At 40.6% G+C, this 22,142-nt stretch overlaps 1 protein-coding gene across 1 annotated transcript; it reads right to left on the bottom strand.

Annotated features, from left to right (window-relative positions):
• Window positions 1-20: 20 nt before the first annotated feature.
• On the bottom strand, window positions 21-21,784 carry slc15a2 (solute carrier family 15 member 2). Its single transcript, XM_083921737.1, has 22 exons — window positions 21,485-21,784; window positions 19,712-19,799; window positions 16,965-17,106; window positions 14,983-15,075; window positions 13,730-13,829; window positions 13,334-13,424; window positions 13,160-13,237; window positions 11,486-11,568; window positions 11,246-11,329; window positions 11,002-11,091; window positions 9,370-9,414; window positions 9,085-9,120; window positions 7,848-7,936; window positions 7,078-7,159; window positions 5,407-5,532; window positions 4,532-4,696; window positions 4,360-4,406; window positions 3,903-4,010; window positions 3,562-3,661; window positions 3,321-3,464; window positions 2,412-2,516; window positions 21-1,188 (listed from the first exon to the last, which is right to left on the bottom strand). Exons 1-22 carry the CDS (start codon window positions 21,491-21,493, stop codon window positions 970-972), a joined length of 2,124 nt encoding a protein of 707 aa, XP_083777863.1. The 5' UTR covers window positions 21,494-21,784; the 3' UTR covers window positions 21-969.
• Between the last annotated feature and the right edge of the window lie 358 nt (window positions 21,785-22,142).

The following is a 22,142-nucleotide window of genomic DNA, read 5'->3' as shown; positions in this document are numbered from 1 at the left end:
TTTCAAATGTCAAACGGCACAAAAACAAGTTTTAGCATCAACTGTATGTACAGACGTTTTATAGGGAGCGGCGTAATATAAACTCTCCCAGCGTTAAAACAAATTCCATCAAGTATTTTATGACTTTAAAGGACGACGCTGTTGGTTTTGCATGTTTAGCACAGCACATACAATACTTTACTCTTTTTAATATTGCAGACTATTTCTTTGTCTTATTATTTTACACCTGTTAACCAATACATCAGTTCAACCCAGAGACAACGCTCCACTGCGAACTTTGTCTTTGATTTTTGTCAAAGTATTGTGTGTTAATGCCAGCAGCTACGGATGCGTTCAAGGATCCTGTCACATCTGACTTCTGGCCATGATTGGCTTGGTTTTCAGAAAAAAATCAAACCCAGAAGACAGATGTAAAGAAAGACATACATGGTCTCTAACATGCAAAACCAGCAGTAGCTATGGTCCTTGTAGTATCACTGTTATAGTCACGCCATGTAAACTGAGCCATTTCTCCAACGTGTTAAAGACTGAATAGGTTATGATTATTATTTAGCTTCATAGAAAATATAAAATTTTGACATGGAGTAATACGCAACAAATATATACAGCATATATCATTTGTTTGATCACAGTGTGGGAAATCACACAGTACTTTTTTCATCTTTTAAACACTATTTCATGAAAAATACTTTCCTGTTTTCTGGTTAAACATTTTTAAGTGACTGGAGTTTTAAAGGGTTCATATAATATAATAAACACTGTGACAGTACATTACTTCTGACCACATTAAATGTCCAACGATCACATCTTAGTGCTTCATTATCACAAAAAAAGCCTACCTTAAAATGAAAAAATAAAACCAAAAATAAAAAAGTGTTCCCTCACATAACTCATCAATACCTTTTAAAGCCAAATCAGTTACAGAACAGGTGAACAGCTGAAGGACATGGTGTATGAAATGTGGCACGGTTACAGTCTGGTGCCCTTTCCTGTACTGTTCAACTGTAAGTCTTTTGTCTTTTTCTTCACGTTGTCATCGTCATCGTCATCATTTTCCTCCTTCTCTTCACCCTCCAGGTAAACCTTGTCCAGCTGATCGGGGTCAACGTAGGTGTAGAAGTAAGCCATGATGGAGAAGATGATACAGACGCCCAACAGCAGGCCGGCAAACAGCAGGAACTCTTTCCACTGCGACAACAAATTCTGGTTAGTGTGTGAACTGCACTGGGTGGAGAAACATTGAGTTCACTGTTGAGGTGTGCTGCACTCTTGAAATGCAATAAATATTGCTTGTAATATTTTATGATAAAGGGTTTCCGTTATAGATGTGTGTTTTATGGAGGCATAAGGTGTTTTATGGAATCAAATGCCACATTTGTACTAGATATAGTGGTTATAGAGTGACATAGAAGGGTTATAACTTACAGCCTAAATTGCTCGCAGTTGTAAGCGTCCGCCAACCTTTCAAGTTGCAGTTTATGTCCATGTCTATCCAGACTCATATTAAATACGTAGTGAAGGATTTAATAAAAGGTATTGAGTGTGTTTTCTACACGGTCACCACAGTTTCAAGGGGGGCACCCGAGATTAGTTTCACTTATTCAGTCTCCGACTAAATGTGGAATATGGTCGCAATCTCCTCTTCCGGTCCTGAGTTATGGGGTTGAAGAACGGCCAGAGAAGTGTTTTTGCAGAACATTAGGATGTCACAGTGACCTTTGACATAAATTGAAATGTCATCACTTCCTAATTGTATCATATTAGACGTTAGTGTGAAATGTTGTAACAATTAGCAAATGTTTTACTTGTGTGAGGTCACAGCGACCTTGACCTATGACTACCAAATTATAATCCTCGTCCACGCGTCCATTTGGAGGTTTCTGCCAAATTTCAAGATATTTTCTCAAGGCATTCCTGTGATATGGCGTTCGGACGGACGGACAACATGATGTCTCTGGCCATTGTGGAGCTATGACAAACCTAACCCAAAGGAGGTGTTTGGAAGTTTGTTTGTGGTGATCGCAGCACTGAAAATTATAATAACGTCTTAAATATCATTTAACTACAGGCACTATTTACAGAGTAACCGGATACTCCACAGGATCTATTCACCTTCACTGTATCGGGAGGACAACAGAAAAAAGTAACCTTGGGAAAAAGGAAACAAAAGCATCTGCACTGCTGGATATCACAAGAGAGATTTGAGGAAATGTGTATTTTTGCAGTTTAGGGGAACTGACACTTTAAAAAGCTTACTATTACACAAGCTATTAATTTACAGTGTTATGAAATATTTCAGCCTTAAAGCTGAAAAATAGGAGGTTGACTGTGGTTTTAGTGTGTAGTACTGCTTCCTTATATTGTGTAAGAGATATTTTTAATGTCTCCCACGATGTCTTATGACGTCATACCTGTTCCAGTCCTGCCCCCTCTGCCACGATCAGCACTATCACGTTCCCAAACGCGACAGTGAGCAGCCAGCCGGCCTGCAGGACTGACTTCATATTTGCAGGAGCCTGAGGGGAAGAGAGATCCACAGTTTCAACAAGAAGCTCGGGGCTTATACAAATATATACGGGTTCCCGGAACTGGGAGCGTTACTTTTAGTGGGTCATCAGATAATGAGAAATAAGTCACAAAGAGAAAGGCAGATTAATTTAACAGAACAGGCAGAAGGAAGCTACAAACTTGCCTTTAAATCGACAGGTAGTGAGGGTTTCAGTGGGCCATTAAAGGGCTAGTTTGTCTTTTTTGAAATGGGGTTGTATGAGGTACTTCTCCTTATTCAGTGTATTACCTACAGCATATGACGGCCGGCACACCACCAGTTTGAAGAAGCAGACAGGACTATCGACACGGACACTAAGCAATGTACTGCTGTGAATGGGGGCAGCAGTTAAACGTTATTTATCCTCCTCAAAAAAGGTCCACCTAAAACAAAATCAGTTTAAGTAACCACTTTAATTAACCACTTTACTCAACTACATTTTTTTTAGGTATTCCTGCACAACTGTGGCGCAGACTGTATTAAGCCGCAGAGCAGCTGTTTGATTCAGGCTCCCCTCTGATTATGGAATAAACAAATACAAGAAGATAAAAATGAGCAATAACAGGATCCCTTTATGAGCCGGAGTAAACAGAAAAAAAAAGTATATACTATAGCTTGCACTTAAACTGAAATGGATCTTTTTCTAGATGGTTAAAATATGTTTAGTTGCTGCCCCCGTCCACAGCAACTCATCTTCTAAAAAAGCATAAACTATCCTTCTAAGAATTGAAAGAAAACAGAGTTATCATTGATCATTTGTGTGATGACAAACCTGGGAGTAGGAGAACTCTAGGCCTGTGATGGAGAACATGACCTCTCCCATAGTCATGATAACATACTGGGGGATCTGCCAGGCAATGTGCACGTTGTTGGGGATTATATCCTCCATCCTGTGAGCCACAAATTTACCTGATTCCTGAGAAACACAGAGAGAGAGAGAGGGTTCCTTAATGTTCTGTAACTAATTTAAACATCTGTAAACCCACTTATATACTTGCAGCAAACATCCTGACCTCCATGAGTATGAAAGTATAGGAAGCTCCAAAGTCCAGCAGGCCCAGGTCAAGATTAGAGCACTTCTCTGGCTGTGAGCTGCAGCTGACATGTGGATATCTATGCAGGACGGATGAAAGAGAAAGAACAAAAAACAGTTGATTTGACTGAATGTGTACAGGTCTACATTGAATGGAACAGTTACATCACATATACACAAAACCAATTCATTATTTAGTTGAGTTGTGAAGTGGGAGAAGGTTATTGTTATGGAAGTAAAAGTATTTTTCTGTATGAGCCACTATAGGTGAAGGACATTTGGAAGAAGTAAAGAAAGAATCAGGAAATGAGAACAACTCACTTTCTTCGATCCATTGTTTTACTAACAGACATGCTGTAGCCAGGGGATAAGTGGAAAGTTTCTTTTCCAACAGTTAAGTTTACCGCCTCTGGTTGTGTGTTGAGGAACCTGTGAAATCAGACAAAGAAGAACTTATGAACAAACCTACAAAATCTGGTTACTGGCGTTAATTAAAGTCATAGCGTTGAAGAGCTCTGTTTTGTTTTCTTCAGCAGCACCTACTTTATGACAATTAGCGACAAAAAAAGTGGATTCAAGCAAGTCAAGCTCTTTCCATGCTATTAGATGAGAAGGGATGCATGCCTGAAATGTGGCGCAAATGGCACACCGTAGGACAAACAATGGTTTGGCTGACGTGTCTTGGAGCAAGGGAAGTTGAATGTGAAATTGAAATGAATTTGATTTGAAATGTTTTAGATTAATAACCTTTCAGATAAAGAGCATAGAGATATTTTACCTCAGGAAAGGATTTCCATCTCTACTTTTCATGATGTTGTCATGCGCCTGGATGATTAGAAAAAAAGAATAAAAACAGCAGGTCATGGAAGTGTTTATCAGTAACTTTAAACCAATTTGAACCAATTTATATTCCTCTGTGTAGCTCAATTCCAATTGTCAGGGGCACTCACAAGTTTGCACTGGATTCCAGTAGTGTCTGAGTATAAGATGAGACTGTAGGCCTCATGTTGGTCAAACTTTTGGTTACACTCTGAGGTTTTTGCGTTGACGGTGACTTGAATCCTCAGCTCCGCGCCGGGTGCCTCCAGTGGAAGCGTCTCATATTTAGGAGGGTCCTGACACAGAGAGACCAGCGGGTTAAGGTTCCGCAATCCCGGTTTCAAAAACATCTCAGACAAAATTAGCATTAGTACCTCAGACAGTATTAGTATTAGAGTATTGTTTACAAAATGAAACCTTATATTACATATTTCTTAGAATTAAGTTGCAAAATTAGCCTGAGAAAGAAAGAAAAGGGTGTCCTACAGCCGGAGTGGATCAGTAAACACAAATTTAGTGGGTTCATTCAAATGCAAACAGACAAAACTAGTTTGAAATGTCTAAAGGGCTCTGTGAAATCCAAAGACAAACCGCACATTCATCAGTGCCTACAGTATATGTCCATACCTTCAGGCTTATGTATGCCTGCTAATTTCTGTGCATTTTTGTGTTATGGTTCACTGATAGCTGAAAGTTTTACGTTATCCTTCTGATCTGAAGTACACACTCCTGCAAAGCACCTTTTTTTTCATCTCAGTGAGGAATTTCCTGGTTAGATTAAGTTAATATTATTGATCAAAGTGTGTGAAACTTCACAGATCAGCACTCCCACACTCAAACCCTCTGGTAAATTTCGAGTCTAAAATCCTGACTTGTGCTAGAAATGCAAAAGAGTATGAAAACCCTTCTATATGCATTCAAGGGAGACCTCGTCGCTGAGATCTTCCTTGCTTCCACACCGGAAAGTATAAGAAGTTTATTTTCTCTCCTCCTATTATCTGGTTACCTGAAGGTATTTGATGGGCTCTGAAAACATGTCGCTGCCAGGGATCTTCAGCGTCACGTCACCTTCTGCCAGGTTAAAAACCTGCAGGAGACACTGGCCTGTAGGTGCAGGATCCACCACCGTTTTCTAGCAGACAGAGAAGGAACTTATTGCAGCACACTGATACTTATCATAGAACAAAGTCTAAGGAAAGTATTATTATATTATAAAGACTTTTATACTATTCTCTTGGTTCATGGAGCTTTCACTTTTTCAGAGCAGAACAAAGTTGTGATTCCCCTTCTCTATGGACAACACCTGGGTATTCATGGAAATGCATTTTCACATTGGCAGATTATAGGTAACACAAGCTGCAGGTTTATTACTCAGAATTCAAATCATATTGTAAATGGAGACTAATTTGGAGGATTAATTCAACTGAATTCAGTTCAATTCTATTCATAGTGCCACATCATACTTTGTGTTATCTCTCCACACAGACCCAACAATCCCTCCATGAGCAGCAGCAAGTTGCGAGCAATCTTGTGCACGGTGGCAACGAAAACTTTCCAGGCTTAGACATATTAAGTTTCCATTCTGGCACAAAAGCTTGAAAACATAACACAAAGCTTCCCGTGTAATTTCAAATGTACACTGGAGTTCATAATTAGAGAACAAACTATTAATAATTGATTTATTCTGAAATATTGTTATTTTTTATTGTTCAGAATTTGATAGAATATCCGCTAACCACTGCTGTACCAGGTGGTTTGGTCAGTGCAGTGGGCTTTCAGTCTTAAACTACGAGACACTGTGCTGAGACAGATCCTGGCCCTGTTCAGCACTGAACTGGCGAGCAACTCCAGCTGCAGTGTTGAACCGATTCCCCATTGAGTGTCTTTGCAAAGTCCTATCCTCTCATATACTTGTTTACGTGGATGACCGGCCTTTGAGGGACTTAAATGAATCTTAAATAAATGTCCTTGTTTCCTTATTCTTGAAATCACAGACTTGCACTGGCTGAGAGGGTCATCCCTTTGGCCTTCACCTGGACAACCTCCTGTCACAGGCTTTCAGTCGCCTTAGAGCAGCTCGCCATCTTGCAGGCAAGTAACCAGGAGAGCTGCCAGATAAATAAGGTGTGTCCAACAGTTACAGTGAGTAAATTGTCACAGGGTGCCAGATTAACAACAACAATGTGGAGGTATCTAAAAAGTGTTCTCTAATTTTGCTGTTTTGTTTTTGTTTGTTTCTCACAATATAAAGGTTTTTGTTGAATTTCCTTGTTTATTTAAAAAAGAAACATGCTCGTACAGAATAAAAAAGTATAGCTTGTTCTCTAGATTTGATCCCCAGTGTACCTCCTGAAGACAGCTCTAATTTCAGCAGCTGCTTTATGACGACATCACACAAAAATAAATTTGGGATCTTGTGACAGATTGCATAACAACCTAACTGCAAAAGACAGTTCAGTGTGTTCCAGGACATAGTGACCCATGTGGTTCTCTTCCAGGATTAAAAGACTAGGAATCTACTAAAGATGCATGGGACCTCTGGATTCACATCATCTATGAACTGTTTTCTGCGCATGCCTGCAAGTAATCCTGTGTGTACGTTTTACAAGGGGTTTTAGTGAGTGTCTCTTTTTTTCTGTAGCAACGGGCATTATTCATGACTGCTGCTCATACGTACCACCACGTTCACCTCCACCAGCGTGGCCGCTCCGAAGGCCAGCGCTGCAAAAGTCATCCCTGCGGCCATTTTCCTCAGAGGCCTGAAGGACAGACAGTCAACCCCTTTAAACACCTTTCATTCAGAGGTAAGCTTTATCACGCTATAAATCAGAAAAGTGATTTCCACATCAGTGCCCTCACTGATCTCCTGCCTGATAACACGTGGAATGTGTGCCTGTAAAATTCCGACCACGACCTCTGCACATTTTCTGCAGGGACAATCTTTGTTGTCTTGAATTTATGTTGTCTTTTTCACCACAAGCAATAAAACATTCTTCTTAATTCCAGATTTACAGATTCTGTTTGTGTTCGCTGATAAGAAAGAGACTGCCTCTTTACTTGGTGTTATGAAAAGCCATCTGTCACAATTGTCCTTCACAACCTGAGCTATTGTGTAAAAGATATATTAATAAAATTAGTAAATATAAAAAAGCTCTGAGATATTTGTGTGTTTTTGTGTGTGTGAAACTACTTAATACCACATGAGTGCCTCTGGAAGTAGTGTCAATTCATTTAATCCTGAAATGTGATCATTTATCATACAAACACGCTGTAAAATGTTCTCTACATTAAGCACACGCTAACATTTCTTTCATCGTTAACTGTTTATTCGTATCTGTGTGATATAAATGTGAGGTCACATGGCTCATCTCCCAGTTTAAGAGCCTTCTTAAATGCTCATTTCTGCAATAAAGAGGGGAGTATCCAGAACAACAGGCTTTTACTCACGTGACGTTGATTCTACAAAGGCCAATGAGCGGATATATGATGAGGTCAAAGATGGGCACAAAGAGAAGAATCAGCAGAGCGTTCAACATCTAAACAACAGGGAGGGGGAAACTTGCTGTGAAATGACTCTATAAAAGCTCACTAAAGCATATAAAATCATAAAGGATGGAGTTACACAGGATAACATTCAGTATCAACAGTAAAGAGATGGCAAGATGGCAGTGATTAACAGCTGTAAAAGTGATTTCACGATAACGACGGCGTCACTTGTCACATCGGACGTCAGTCGGCTTTGGTGCTTTCCTTGAGCTGTGGCAGACTGGTGTGTGTTTTCATTTGTGTGTTCGTGTGAAAAATATGTGTTTCCAGATGGCCAGCAGGTGTTCCGTATATCTCAGATCAGAGCAGAGCAGCCTGTGGGTAGCCTGTTAAACTGACTAGTCAACACGATTTCAGTTGTTTTGCCAGCACATTGAAATGAAAATGACAGGATTACTTAGTGAGTGCTGACGTTCAGCTTTGAGTGTGTTTGATGGGGTTCACATCAATATCGGGTGAAAAGCCTACTTGGTGCTGAATCCCTCATTTTTAGGAAAATACAACAAGACAATGATCCTAAACCTTAACATTAACACTGCATGTTAAATAAAAATCCCTTTGCTACAGGAAACAACAACAACCTCTGAAGCTAGCACTGACAATGTCAAGTTTTGATAATGATTTGTAAAGTGCAGTAAGGCTGCTTGGTTCTTTCAGTTAATGATTTCTCTCTCCAAAAGTCAAGAATACCAACACACCTCTGTTGGCCGTTCAGTTACATCCGTCAAGCTTTCCCTTTTTGCACTTTATAACAGTGGCACATTTATTACAAGAAATTCTCAGTAAACTGCTCCTCTAGCTCAGATAAAGACGGACACAACTGCATTAGCAGAGATCATCAGCTATAGCCCGCTAGATAATTAATCTAAAATAATCTCCATATGCTGGTTGAAAAAGTTGGGTTGCTGGAGTGTAAACTTTCCAAAATAGATCCAGTAAAGTGCAGGAAAGAGCTGCTAGGGAAATACTGTTGTATCCACGCACAAACAGAATCAATAATGAATTATATAAATACAGCCATAGTGTGAATGCACTTGAAGGTGTCAGTGTGCCTTATATGTGTATACATATATAAATAAATATATAAATAAAACATCTTATTGCTTATGTCACTGAGAGCAGAAGGACCTGCACGTACCTGCATCTGGTCAGGTTTAATATTGAAGGAATCTCCCTGTAAGGAAACAGAAAGGCCAGGGTTTGCATTGCCCAATAAAATTCATACACAGCCAGAAGAGCGGATGGTTTATTAAAACCATAAAGAGTGTGATCTACTGGACTTAAGAAAATCTGTTTTACAATACTGTGTTATCATTCAGATGATTATCAAAACCCACCCACTGATATCAAAGTGCAATAAAAGATGTTGTCAGCTTATTTTTTTTTTAACATCTTGACATCATTGTTAAAAGGAAACTCTTACAAAAGCCATGTTCATCCTTGTGGCTTGAAGCGTCCAGCGGGAACCCTGCAATAGAGAAAAACACTGACTGTCAATGTGCTTTAAGGCATCAGCTGTTAGCTCAGTGCAAAGCACCTTCTACCGCAGCACACATGCTTTGTTTGTTTTCCTGGAGAGAATAATATGGAAGAACTGGTGAACATCTGAGATGCCTTCCAAGGGACGTGGGGTTTTTTTGCTAGTTAATTTCCTGATTTTTTTTAATCAGTTGTTTTAAATGAAGAGAGATTTTGGGAGGAATGGAGCTCAGGAATGTTGAATATGGCTCTGAGGTTTCCCATAATCAGATGGTTGTGTAGAGTATTTGCTAGAGGACAAGATAACATATCATTATGAGATTTTATGGGCGCGCTATGACACAATACCTTGACCTTGTGCTGAGAAGACAGGTCATGTGCAGAAACACTAAAAACTCAATAATGAATTCTCCAAACTGTAAAATTGGCTGCACACTGCACATGCATATTAGAAACAACTGGATTAAGTATACTTATTCTTGCTCATCATTATTCGCTATACTCTGCTGGCATTAGCTGCAGTTCGGATGGAAAGTGGGGCAGCCTAGGGCTTTGCTTTTAGCCTTTTTCATCTTTAAAGCAACAGCAAAAACATTTTGGCAATGTAAAAAAACAACATATTTCTCTCATACTGTCTGAATATACCTGTAAACACCTTCTGTTTTCTGATCTAGACAGCCCACAGAAAACTGACTGGTTTGTTCCATTTCACAGTTTGTAGGTTGGTAGGCAGTTGAGATACCCATATGTATGTGCATAAGCGCAGAAAAAGGTTTTTTTTCATGATATATCCCCTTTAATAGGGCGGCACGGTGATGTGGTGGTTAGCAGTGTCGCCTCACAGGAAGAGAGTTCCTGGTTCGAATCCCGGCTGGGGCCCTTCTGTGTGGAGTTTGCATGTTCTTCCCGTGTCTGTGTGGGTTTTCTCCGGGTTCTCCGGTTTCCTCCCACAGTCCAAAGACACGCACGTGTTAGGTTAATTGATTACTCTAAAATTGCCCGTAAGTGTGAGTGTGAGTGTGAGTGTGAGTGGCTGTCTGTCTCTGTTTGTCTCTATGTGCCCTGAATCCTCACGCCCGATGTCAGCTGGGATCGGCTCCAGCCCCCCACGACCCCGATAGGGACAAGCGGTTGAAGATGAATGAATGAATACCTCCTTTAATCCTCCAACTCGCTCAGTCCAACACTAATCTACTAATTAGCACGAAAGATCACTAAATCAGACAACTCACTGTTTACAGTTGGGGCTATGCGTCCAACTTTTTGGCAGGGGACCAGTAACTTCCTGGAGTCTACGTGGTCATAAACCAAATATATTAGCCAGAAAAATCTTGACTTGATGGCCCTAGATGAAAGTCAAATCAACGTGCATGCAATTCATCATGCACAGGGACATGAATATCTGCAACACGTCTCATTGCAAACCATAGAAAAGTTGTTTGAGTCTGAACCAAAGCAGTGGACCGACAGCCTGACATGCCAACCCTGAAGCCTCTTCTGAAGTTTTCAGTACATTCAACTTTAATACATGGTGTGTAATTATTGAGTCGGGTCATGGGTTTCTGTCTTCACATACCTGTTGATCAAATAGAGCCCAGAACATTGGCAGTGGGATGTAGAGCAACAACACACGCAGCACCATCTTAATCTCCTGGATCAGACGCTTCTGTAAACACAAGAACACACAGACTGGACGCATTATTGATGCATTGAGACCACAAATGCTCTTTTTGACAATTTAAAGTGCCATCCTCAGTAAAAAAAAAGTACAAATACAAATTATAGCATGAAAGATTGAAAAGCAGAAGTCCTTCTGTTACCGAGTATGTCTCCTCAGCCCAGTCCAGCCAGTGTTTCCTCGGAGGGTCATACTTGGATCTCCTCCAGCGGTTTTTGATGGCAAACTGCAAATAAAAATTTTAAAAAGGAGAAATGGACAGCTCAGAGAGAAACGAAAGCAGAAGCAATGTGTGAAACAACTACAAATACAACTGAATAAATCTGTTTGCACTTCAATAAATCAGCTGATACAACTCAGGAGGACTGGGGGGGTGACTCACCCCAATGCAGTTGCAGACTTCCAACAGGATATTTCCCTGGGGAGGATTCCTCTTGTACAGCCCACTGCCACTAATGAACACAACTGCACAAGATGGATGAAGAGTTAGGCAGGACTCAGAGGAGTGAGGAAACTGTTTATGTTGGAAAGTGCTTGGCTGTTGTTCAAACGATTGCTCCACTTGTATGAGAAGTACCATCACACTCATATCAGCTATATATTTAATTATTTAAAAACATGAGAAGAAGCAGCAGAATCTGACGGAGTGGTTTGCCATTTATGGATGTTTTCGTACGGTTTCGTAAATGCTTTAAAGTAATAAAAATCTATCATGTTGTAAACGAGCTGCAGGCCTCTGACGCCGACCCGTACTTTGTGTCACCCTCACTGCGATCTGTCCGTGGCCTCTCCGGTAATAAAATCACAGCTTGTTTTCACAGTCAGCGGTCAGCCAAGCATGAATCCCATAAGGATCAGCGGGGATGCGGAGGCAGAGACAACGGACTGTCAGGGTTTATGAGGTGGGGCCTTGATCAAGAGGAAGCCCAAAAGCCATCACAAGCTGGACTTAATACAAACATGCACACGGCAGCCTGAAGTTAGCTCAGATTCTGAAATGTGACGGTAAATTTGGACGGTTAATATTAAAATTGGGACATTATGATGCAGCCTTGTCTTTTGATTTTCCCGGAGGGAAAAATATTAAGTGCATCTATGTTCTGGTTTATGGTTCACCAAGGTGATTACAATTCTTCCTGATTGAAATGACCAAATTTCATTGCCACAAATATTCAAGTGTAATTCCCGCGCACAATCATCCCATGGTCTTTTGGGGACTTACATACATGAAACAAGCCATCGAGACAGTTTTTTCGGGTTAAGCGGAGAAATCCCAGACGGTTGCTAACAGCCAGACGTGGCTAACACTGGTTACCTCAGGGCAGCACGGTGAAGGCATTAAAACGTCTTTTTTAACCACTTATCCTGCTCAGAATAACACCAAACCTCTTCAGTAGCATGAGAAGAGTCCCTACACATAAAACAAAGCACCAACAACGTAGTTAGCGAACCTGGAGTTTATTAAAGACTTACCTACTGGCCCCTGTACCAGCTCCTCTCATAGTAAAATCCATTCAAGTCAGTTAACAAAGTCAATCCAAAAGGAAGGAGCCCACTGGTGCTTCGTTTTATGTGTGGGGACTCTTCTCGTGCTACTGCAGAGGTTTGGTGTTATTTTGAGCATTGTTAGTGGTTAAAAAAGCCATTGTTATACCTTCATCGTAATGCCCCAAGCTAATCAGTGTTAGCCTCTGGCTGTAAGCAACTCTTCCGAATTTCTTCGTTAATAGTTCATACACGCAAAAAAGTGTCTCAATTGCTTATTTGATGTAAGTGCCGAAAAAGAATATAAATTTTGTGTCGATTTGCCGACCAAAATCATTGGTGGGCAAATCTACACAAAATTTCACGGCAAACCATGAACTAGTTGTTGAGAAATATGCTATCTCTGCTAGTTGCATAAAAAGCAATTCACTATCTGTAGTTTACTCTCGAATATTGATAGTTATCTGCCTCAGGCCTTATTGGTCAGAAGACGTGCAGTCATCGTCCCTACTTTCACTTCGATGTACGTAGATTATATCTGTCTGGATGATGTTCCAGACGGATCACTCACCTAAAGCCACAACCATCAGAACTGCAGGAACCCCAAAGGCCAGAGCGTAGCAGTCACCACCGAAACACTGTACATCACCTGCAGGACATAATGCGGCGTTAACGGTATCAACCCAGTGATGGAAGTCACACAGTGGACTTCAGTGAGTATGCAGTAACATGTGTGAACGCTCACTTCTCAGTATGGGTGTAATCACGGTCGACAGGAGGCTCCCAGCGTTGATTGACATGTAGAAAATGGAAAAGAATTTCTGCCTCTGGCTGCCCTGGAGGTGATCAATGAAATAATCAGGAGACTACTGTTATCTTTTTTTCCCTGTTCAGCTTTCAAAGTGTTATAAACACTGACTATTGTGTAAAACTAAATGTAAAGGGCACTATGTTATTCTAGAGCTGTATAAGTTTGTGTTACCTATTTTCAACTTGTTTTTTAATCTTTATATTCTGGCAATCCTGATCCTGCATATCACATTTTATTTTGTCCACCTGATGAATATAAGTTCACTCCCCTTTTAGCTCTGGTTTGGGCTTCACAAACTCCTCAAACTGGATTGGAAGTGAGGTGACTTACATGCTCCTCGTCAAACTGGTCTCCGCCAAATGCAGCCACGCAGGGTTTGATTCCTCCTGTGCCGAAAGCTATGAGTATCAGACCGAACAGAGACAGACCGCTGCAAAACACACATACAAATTAACTATTAATCAATACATTGATTCGTCTACTGACAGAAAAACCATTAAGGAATCAAGGAGGTTTATTTTTTTCATTGGGACAAAGAAAAATAACTAATAGTAGGTCCTAGAGCTTGAAAAATTGTGATTGGTTTGATCATGATATTGAACTTTTGTTGTTTTTGTTTCTTAAACAGTAGAACATTTCTTTTTAATGAACACTTTAAAACTTTGCTGTTCATTTTTTGCTTTTGGATTTTTCCTGTCATTTTACAGCGACATTGAAAAACCAGTAACTTTTAAAACGTGTGCTTCGCTCATGTTTATGTCTGTCTTAGCCTTTTTCTCAACAAAAATGTATTTGTCATATGTAGTGTGACTATTTAAGGAGAAAAAACCCTTAATGAATCCCGCAAGGAGACATTTTGTCACTCTGTTATTCATGTTACACATAAACAGGCCCGAAACACACACATGCACAAGCATGTGACCGGTAAGATGTCAGAGCACAGGCACCCCAAGCAGGTTGGGATTCGGTGCCTTGACCAATGGCACCCTGCAGTGCGACCCCCTATGGGCTGTGCTCTTTATTTAGGTTCAAATAGGTTTATTAAAACATGTTATAAATACAAATTAAACTAAAACAAATCAGTCAACTGATTCAATGAAGAAAACAGCTATATAGCATAGTATTTTTAAACCAGTAAACTACCTCTAAAATACTGGGGAAAGGAATCAAAAACCAGTTCCTACCGTATGTTTCATTAACAGCTGTTCACCGTTTTGTTTTGTTTATAGGAAAAAGTTTAACTGTGCTGTGTAACGCCAAATGGGGCCAATGGCATAAAGCGGGGGAAATGGCACCTTCTCTACTTTTTTACCCCTCCTACTTCCAGCGCATTTGCTAGGACCGCACCCATCTCATCTCATCTCAATTACACACCCGCTGTGTCTGTCTCTTGCATAGTGATCAGCTGTGTCCAACATCTTTGATATCCTGAGTGTAGGAAATTCCGTCTGATTCTTGATCTATAATACATCTGTGGGCTCCTAATACACAGTCATGATAAGGAGCTCTTTGTCTTCAGTCGAACAGAATGAAACTATGATTGTGCCTGCTCAAATTGACCGAAGCAGCTGCAGATAACTTACATGTGCACATCGCTGCTCCCCACGGTGGGAATGGCACCGACCGACTTGACTACATGGCCGATCACGTAGACAATGGACAGGTAGACGATGGTCCTGTTGAGAACAAACTGTGATTACATACTGTGTGTGTGTGTGTGTGTGTGTGTGTGTGTGTGTGTGTGTGTGTGTGTGTGTGTGTGTGTGTGTGTGTGTGTGTGTGTGTGTGTGTGTGTGTGTGTGTGTGTGCGTGTGTGTGTGTGTGTGTGTGTGTGTGTGTTTAAACAAAGCTCACAGGTTAAAGGGCTGAAATACTGCATTGAAAACTGACACCATAGACTGCTGATAATGCATGGTGTACATACACTGCTGTTCAATTGACCGGCTGCCATAAAAAGCTTAAGTGGGTCCAGTCTGATGGCACAGAGGACTACTGCAGAGTTTTGTATTAAGGGTCTTTTTTGTACATGGATGCACAAAATGGTTAAAGCAGACTGACAATTAAAGGGCAGAAAGACACAAAGATACCCGCAAAAGTTAAAAACGAATATAGGAAATCATCGGTCATTGGTACAAAAACAAGGAAAAAAGGTAAGCATCTAAATGTATGCATGTTTAAATAGGAACAGGTTCCGGTGCAAAATAATGCTGACAACAAGCTGGAACTAAAGGACGTGTTGTTTCAGCAAATCTACTCTCCAAACCTCACAGTACAAATAAAAGGTTCATCTAGAGTTACCTCTATTGGAATTAGATCACAGAATATCAGCTCAACATGATATGGGCTGACAAATTTAACAGTTTAACAATTTACTATAGATATTATTATTGTTACTGGAAGTGTGTCCGTCTCATTCTTTGTATCTGTCTTTGTCTCTCTCGGTCCATCTGTCCGTCTTTTCTCTCTTTCTCTCTCCTTTTCTTCCTCCCCCCCAACCGGTACAGACAGATGTCCGTCCTCCACAGAGCTGGGTCTGTCTGACGTTCCTGTCTGTTATAGGGAAGATTTTCGTTGCCACCGTACTCTACGGAAGAATTGTTGGGTCTCTGTAAGTCATAATCATTGGGGGCTACTGTGGCTCAGTGAAGGAGTGGATCGTCCTCCATTCGAGAGATTGGTGGTTCGATCCCCACCTCCCCCGGTTGTCATGTCGAAGTGTTGTTGGGCAAGATACTGAACCCCAAATTGCTCCCCGTGCTGCGCATGGGTCTGTAAATGTGGTGTGAATGGTTAGATTAGATGGTTTGTAGATGTCCACTGCCATCAGTGTGAATGTCTGTGTGAATGGGTGAATGTGACAAACACTGTGGAAGCGCCTTGAGTAGTCAGAAGACTAGAAAGGTGCTATATAAGTACAAATCCATTTACCATTTAAATAAGAAGTCATAGAGTGTGGTCTATACCTACTCTGTAAAGTGTCCCGAGATAACTTTTGTTATGATTTGGCACTATAAATAAAACTGAATTGAATTGAAACAATTTCACAGATTAAACCTATTTAAGTTGTAGTCTGTAAGATTTTCATCTAGTTAAGTGTCTGTTAAGTTACTATCAATCAAAGAGTGAGTTAAAACAATAGTAATTGATCATATGACCCACTAATGAAAGCACCTGTATTTGCTGCTTTGCCGAGAAATACAATCTGGGTGTCTGAGGCCGCTCTTTTGGGGTCAGAACTATTTCAAATGTAAATAATACATTTGGTGCCTGATTTATAGTTTTTATCTCTGTTAAAAACATTAAATAAAGGAAAGAAAAAAGCATCAATGTTAAAACCGATTACAAATGTATAGATGGAAGTGTTCTGAATCCATTAATTGCAACAATTTAGTTTTATTCCTGAAATTGTACCACCTCATCTATGACACCGACAACACATCGTGAATATTTCTGTAAAAGATCCGATGAAAACTGTTCAATCTACCGTGAGATCTGTAGTCTGTTTTATGCGTTGGGGTGAAATGACCCCTTGATGCGTTTGGGGATAAAGGACACAGGGACTCACTTGAATTTTCCGAGCCAGGAGTCAGCGATGAGCGCTCCAAGTATGGGTGTGAAGTAGCAGAGGCTGCTGAAGGCGTGGTAGATAGCGGTGGAGAGGTCCTTGTCCCAGCGCAGGTAGGTGAGGAAGTAGAGAGTGAGCACCGCTGTGAACAGACACGCACAAGCATCAGCAGGGAAGGGATGCTCCCAAGTCAACATGTAAGGTCCAAACACCTCATGTCAACAAAGCCTGTCCCATTCAAACATCTCCACCAAATGTTTTCATCATTTAAAGCTCTGAGAATCCCATAATCCATTGAATGCGGTTGTTTATTGGAGCCTTCATTCAATCCTTGTCAATGCATGATAGCGTTGAATTTACCAGGTATTTGTGTTCAAGTGTAAGTCCGTCACTGGTGAACCAATAATGGCGTCAGTGATTACAAACTCATTCAAACCCACAGATATTTATTTTACCATGAGATCCCAAAGATGACATTTTTTCAGACTGAATTTGGGAAGAATATGTAGAAAATGATACATGAGGACACCTTCATTACTTCCATTTGATGGAGTCGTTCAGCCATTAACTACACAGAGTCTTGGGTTTGAATATTTCACTTAGAGGAAACATCGTAAAGCTACGAAAGCATGGACAGATTCTGAGACATTGGGCCCAAGGCCACAGACATGTAAGAGGCCCCCCACTCCGTCTACGTACAAACAAGACGCCCGAATTCAGAGTCTACTTTTAGTCGTTTGGCAGTCCTTTTGTATCTCTTTGTGGTCATTTTATGTCCATTTTTAGTTGTTTTGTATCTCTTTGTGGTCATTTTATGTCCATTTGTAGTTGTTTTGTTTGTCTTTGTGATTGTTCCGCATCTATTTTTAGTCATTTTGTATCTTTTTATGGTGGTTTATCAAATTTTTAGACATTTTATGTTTCTATGTCATGGATTTTGTTTCTTTATGTGGTCATTTTGCATCTATTGCTATCTTTGCTAGTGTTTGTCGTAATTTCTTTCTCCATGTGGTCGTTTTGTGTCTATTTTCAGTCATGTAGCACCTCTTCGTGGCCGTTTCTTATCCCTATAGTCAGGTTCTCTTTGTGGTCTCTTTATGGTAGTTTTTGGTCATTTTGTGTATACTTTTGGTCATTTAGCATCTCCTTGTGATCACATTTCTGCAACATTTTACGAGTGGGGCCTCTGGCCTTATGGACACCTAGGCCTGTGCCCGGTAGTCCCCGTTCAGTATCCATCCATGTACGGAAGCCGAGATCAGCCATGCTTGTTATTATCTTTTTAAAAGCGTTATCTCGAGAAAACGAGCATTGCTATCTCAAGATAACAAGGTAATTTACTCTTTATCACAAGAAAACACAAGATTGTTTATCAGCGATTAGGAGTGCCATGCTGTCATGCACTGCAGTCGAACCAGGCATCCCTCACATCTCCTCGGTCAGATCAGCCGACCCTATTGTAGGCTCCTGCAGCCATACACACCGACATCAGCTACTTAATAGGAAACTAAAAGATGTTAAAAAACGGATTAACTCTTCTGTTTGCTGTTGTTCCCTGCCTGGAAATGTTTACCATTAACCTTATCACTGTTTGTCCAACATGACTTGAAGTAAACACGACTCATATTGTGAACTCAGTAACCAGAAACCTTCCCCAGGAGTCAATCATGTTGTCTTCCATTTGAGTGCAGTTTTCTAATAGCTAACATGGGAATTATCTGACAAAAACGTCTTTATTCAAGGTCCTCTAACTGGCTTTTTCATGAGCTTCCTCACAGATGACATTGCTCTGGTGTTAAAAGACCTTAAGTTATTTTTAAGACTAATGTAAAGGATGAACTTTCACAACAGACTAAAATTATCGACGTCAAGAGTTCACGAGGGTCGAACAAGCCGAAGCAAATGGTGTTTTCTGGCCCTTGTAACTCATAGTCCACCCAAAGCTACACCTTTAGGTAAGCCTCTGAACCTGGACAGCTGTTAACTCAAAATAAACTGATCCAGTGTTGAAATGATTATTTGATTAATCAAATAATTATTAAAGTCATTTATCGAGCAAAAAAATGTCAAACACCTTCAGGTTTGTGCTCCACAGATGTGACGATGCTGTTTTTTCTTTGTTTTATCTCATTGTAAATCAAATATCTTGTTGTTCTTGCCTGACAAACAAAACAAGACATTTGAAGACTTTACATTGAGTTTTAGGAAGAGCTGATGGGCATTTTTCCCTATTCTCCAACTTTGGTTCAATGAAATTGAGAGAAACTTGACATAAAGTTCAATTAACAACTGTTCAGTCACAAAGACGAGTGTTGCATATAAACTGTTTATACGTGTAGTTTTATGAGGTAATAATATTTCTTATAGAGAGGTCTGGTGCTAAATGGTAATGCTATTTGTGCTGAAATAAACAATTCATTTAAGAGAAAATCAATGCATAAATTGATAATAACAATCATTTGTAAGTGTTAATTATGTTTTGTAGTTACCTAATTCACTCCCTTGCAATGTGTGTGTGTGTGTATGGGGGGGGGGGGGGGGGGCGACTGATTGAAGTAATGTGACAGACATGTGAGTACAAGGGGGGTCATGTGAGACTCCAGACTCATCCATCCATACATTCAAGGACATGCGGCAGGGACCTTTTTTCACTAAGAAAAAGCTAATATGTGAACTTCCGGTCCTGTTTTCCCTCCGTGAGCTCGATGTGCACTGACACATGTTGCGTACACAATGAGTTTCCATACCTTTCATGCCATAGTAGGAGAAGCGTTCGCAGAACTCGTTCACCACTATGAAGCAGATGCTGACTGGGTAATTGGTCCCACATAGTTTCTGTAGGAAGCAAAGGTTTGTTTACTGAATGATGCTCAACAACATACAGCATGAGACATTATCCTACATACCTGCTGATGATGAATATCTAACAACCCGGTAAGATAATCGATCCCCTCCAAACAAACACTTGCAGATTAAATCGATCGTGTCACAACCTTTAACAGAGTCCGATCAATATTTTGCTAAGGAATGGGAGGAATGTGGCTGATGTGTACTTCCTGTTAGATGAAGCTAAACTGGGGAATAATAGGAAATGTGGATACGCTGCACGTTATTGTAACTTTTATACTCATTTGTCCGCAAAAACCAGGCCTCATAGAAAACAAGCATTTAATTATAATTTAAAAGACACTGATCTTATATAAAGCACTGTAGGATTATTACCCAGAGCTGTTCAGCAGAATATATTCAAGGTGTGCTCATTTTTTAATCGATTATGTATTTTATCAAGCAAACATTCTCTGTTTCAAACTGAAGATTTGCTGCTTTCATGTGTTTTCTACCATTTTTTTGGACAAAGCAATCGTGTACCAAAGTACCGTGGGAACGTGTGATGGGCATTCGACACTTTCCACTTCATTATCTCAGCTCAACAGTTCATCAAGTAAGAAAGAAATGTGCACATTAAACAGTAAAAGCTGTTGGGCCTGGCCTCAAAATAGCTTAAGATGTCTCTGCTTTCTCAATTCAATTCAATTTGATTTATAGTGTCAAACCATTACAAAAGGTATCTCAGGACACTTTATGAGAATTGAGTCGTAGGTCTAAAACTCACTATTTTTATGTCTGTTTTGCTTTGAATATCACTTAACATACAGCATCTTCTTTCTTCTCTCTAATGTTATCTGTTTAACTACAGTAGCCTGAGATTTTGAGATATGATCTCCGAGATTACTGCCTTCAAAGTTGTTGGTTTGTTTTATATTTTGCAGTCCTCAAAGAAGTGACAGGATCAACAGCATCTTCAGACAGTGTCCCAGGTTCACAATCTCAATGGGACTTAACCTCGTTAAATAACGGTTGAATAAAAAAAATAGTAAATAAAAAAAATTATAGGGTGGGGTTGATTTGTCAATCGGTCACTTCCTCACTGTCAGCAGGGACAATTTCCTCAAAAGTAAACTGATTATTCTGCATAATAAAAATAATAATACGATGTATTTGCAAAACTCCTTAAAGACCCAAAGAACTATACGCAACAACAGAAAAGTTAACTAACATACAGACAGTGGTGGCTGCAGGATTTCTAACAGGTTTTATCAAAGGCATATTTAGATATCAAAATATGTCGATATCTATAAAAAAAAATAAGTGTGTTTGTCTCCAAAGAAGCCGAGCAGAAGTTCTGCTGTACTTGTGGCACCAACGTCTCCAAACGGTCCACAGCCTGTGCGCCTGTTGCGTCATCTCACTAACAATTTCACTTAGCGGTTCAGTGAGACCTGAGCAGCAGAGCAATGACTGACTGACTCTGTGAAACACGTCCACACTTTGACAGAAGACCAAAAAAAAACTTTTTTTCATCATGTACGGACATTTGAAGCCCCGTCCGCTCCCATGTGTCCACACATCCAAGGCGCAACTTGACTTACGGAGGATTTACTTGTTATTTTTCCAACTTTTCATCAACCGAATAACCCGAATGGCTCAGATTGCGCCACAAAAACACCCCTTATGCTTACCTTAGTCATGTTGCTTTATTTGCTGGAGAGATTTAGGATCTTTCCTGTCGCATCGGGAGCTCCTGACTGATCCAAGTCCGTCCCACTCCGCTCTGCTCTGCTCTGCTCTGTTCTCTGAGGGGCAGGGAACCTCGATCATGTATACAGTCCTCTTAAAGCAGACTTAAAGTTAATATTCCACCACAAAACTTGGACTTGTTCCTTTAGACGCGTCGGTGGGCCTCCACAGACTGCACCTCTGGGTGAGAGAGACTTCCAAGCAGCAGACAGGACTATCATCCGGATGAGGACTTCTGTAGGATTCACTCACTTTTAGTGGAGGAGGAGGTCCGTAAGTAAGTTGTAGTGAAGTGGGGATCCGCCGCCGCAGCAGCAGCAGCAGCCTCTCTGGATGCACAATAGCGTCGTTGTTGAGCTCACAGCCACAGGCCCGACTGTGGGATGGAGGGTCAACACGTCCTGCGAGTGTTGACCCAGCTTCCTCTTTTATTCGGACGAATGATGCCGAGAGCTTTGATCATTTCTGAGCAACGCGCACTGACTCTCTCCCTTTGTGAGTCCGTGCGTGCGTGTGCGTGTGTGTGTGTGTGTGTGTGAGAGTGTGTGTGTGTGTGTGTGTGTGTGTGTGTTTGTGTGTGCATGTGGTCTGACAAGTCGC

The sequence above is a fragment of the Echiichthys vipera genome (assembly GCF_963691815.1).
Source record: "Echiichthys vipera genome assembly, chromosome: 10".
NCBI lineage: Eukaryota > Metazoa > Chordata > Actinopteri > Perciformes > Trachinidae > Echiichthys > Echiichthys vipera.
The sequence above is the reverse complement of the archived record's forward strand: the minus strand, read 5'-3'. Positions and strand labels throughout refer to the sequence as shown.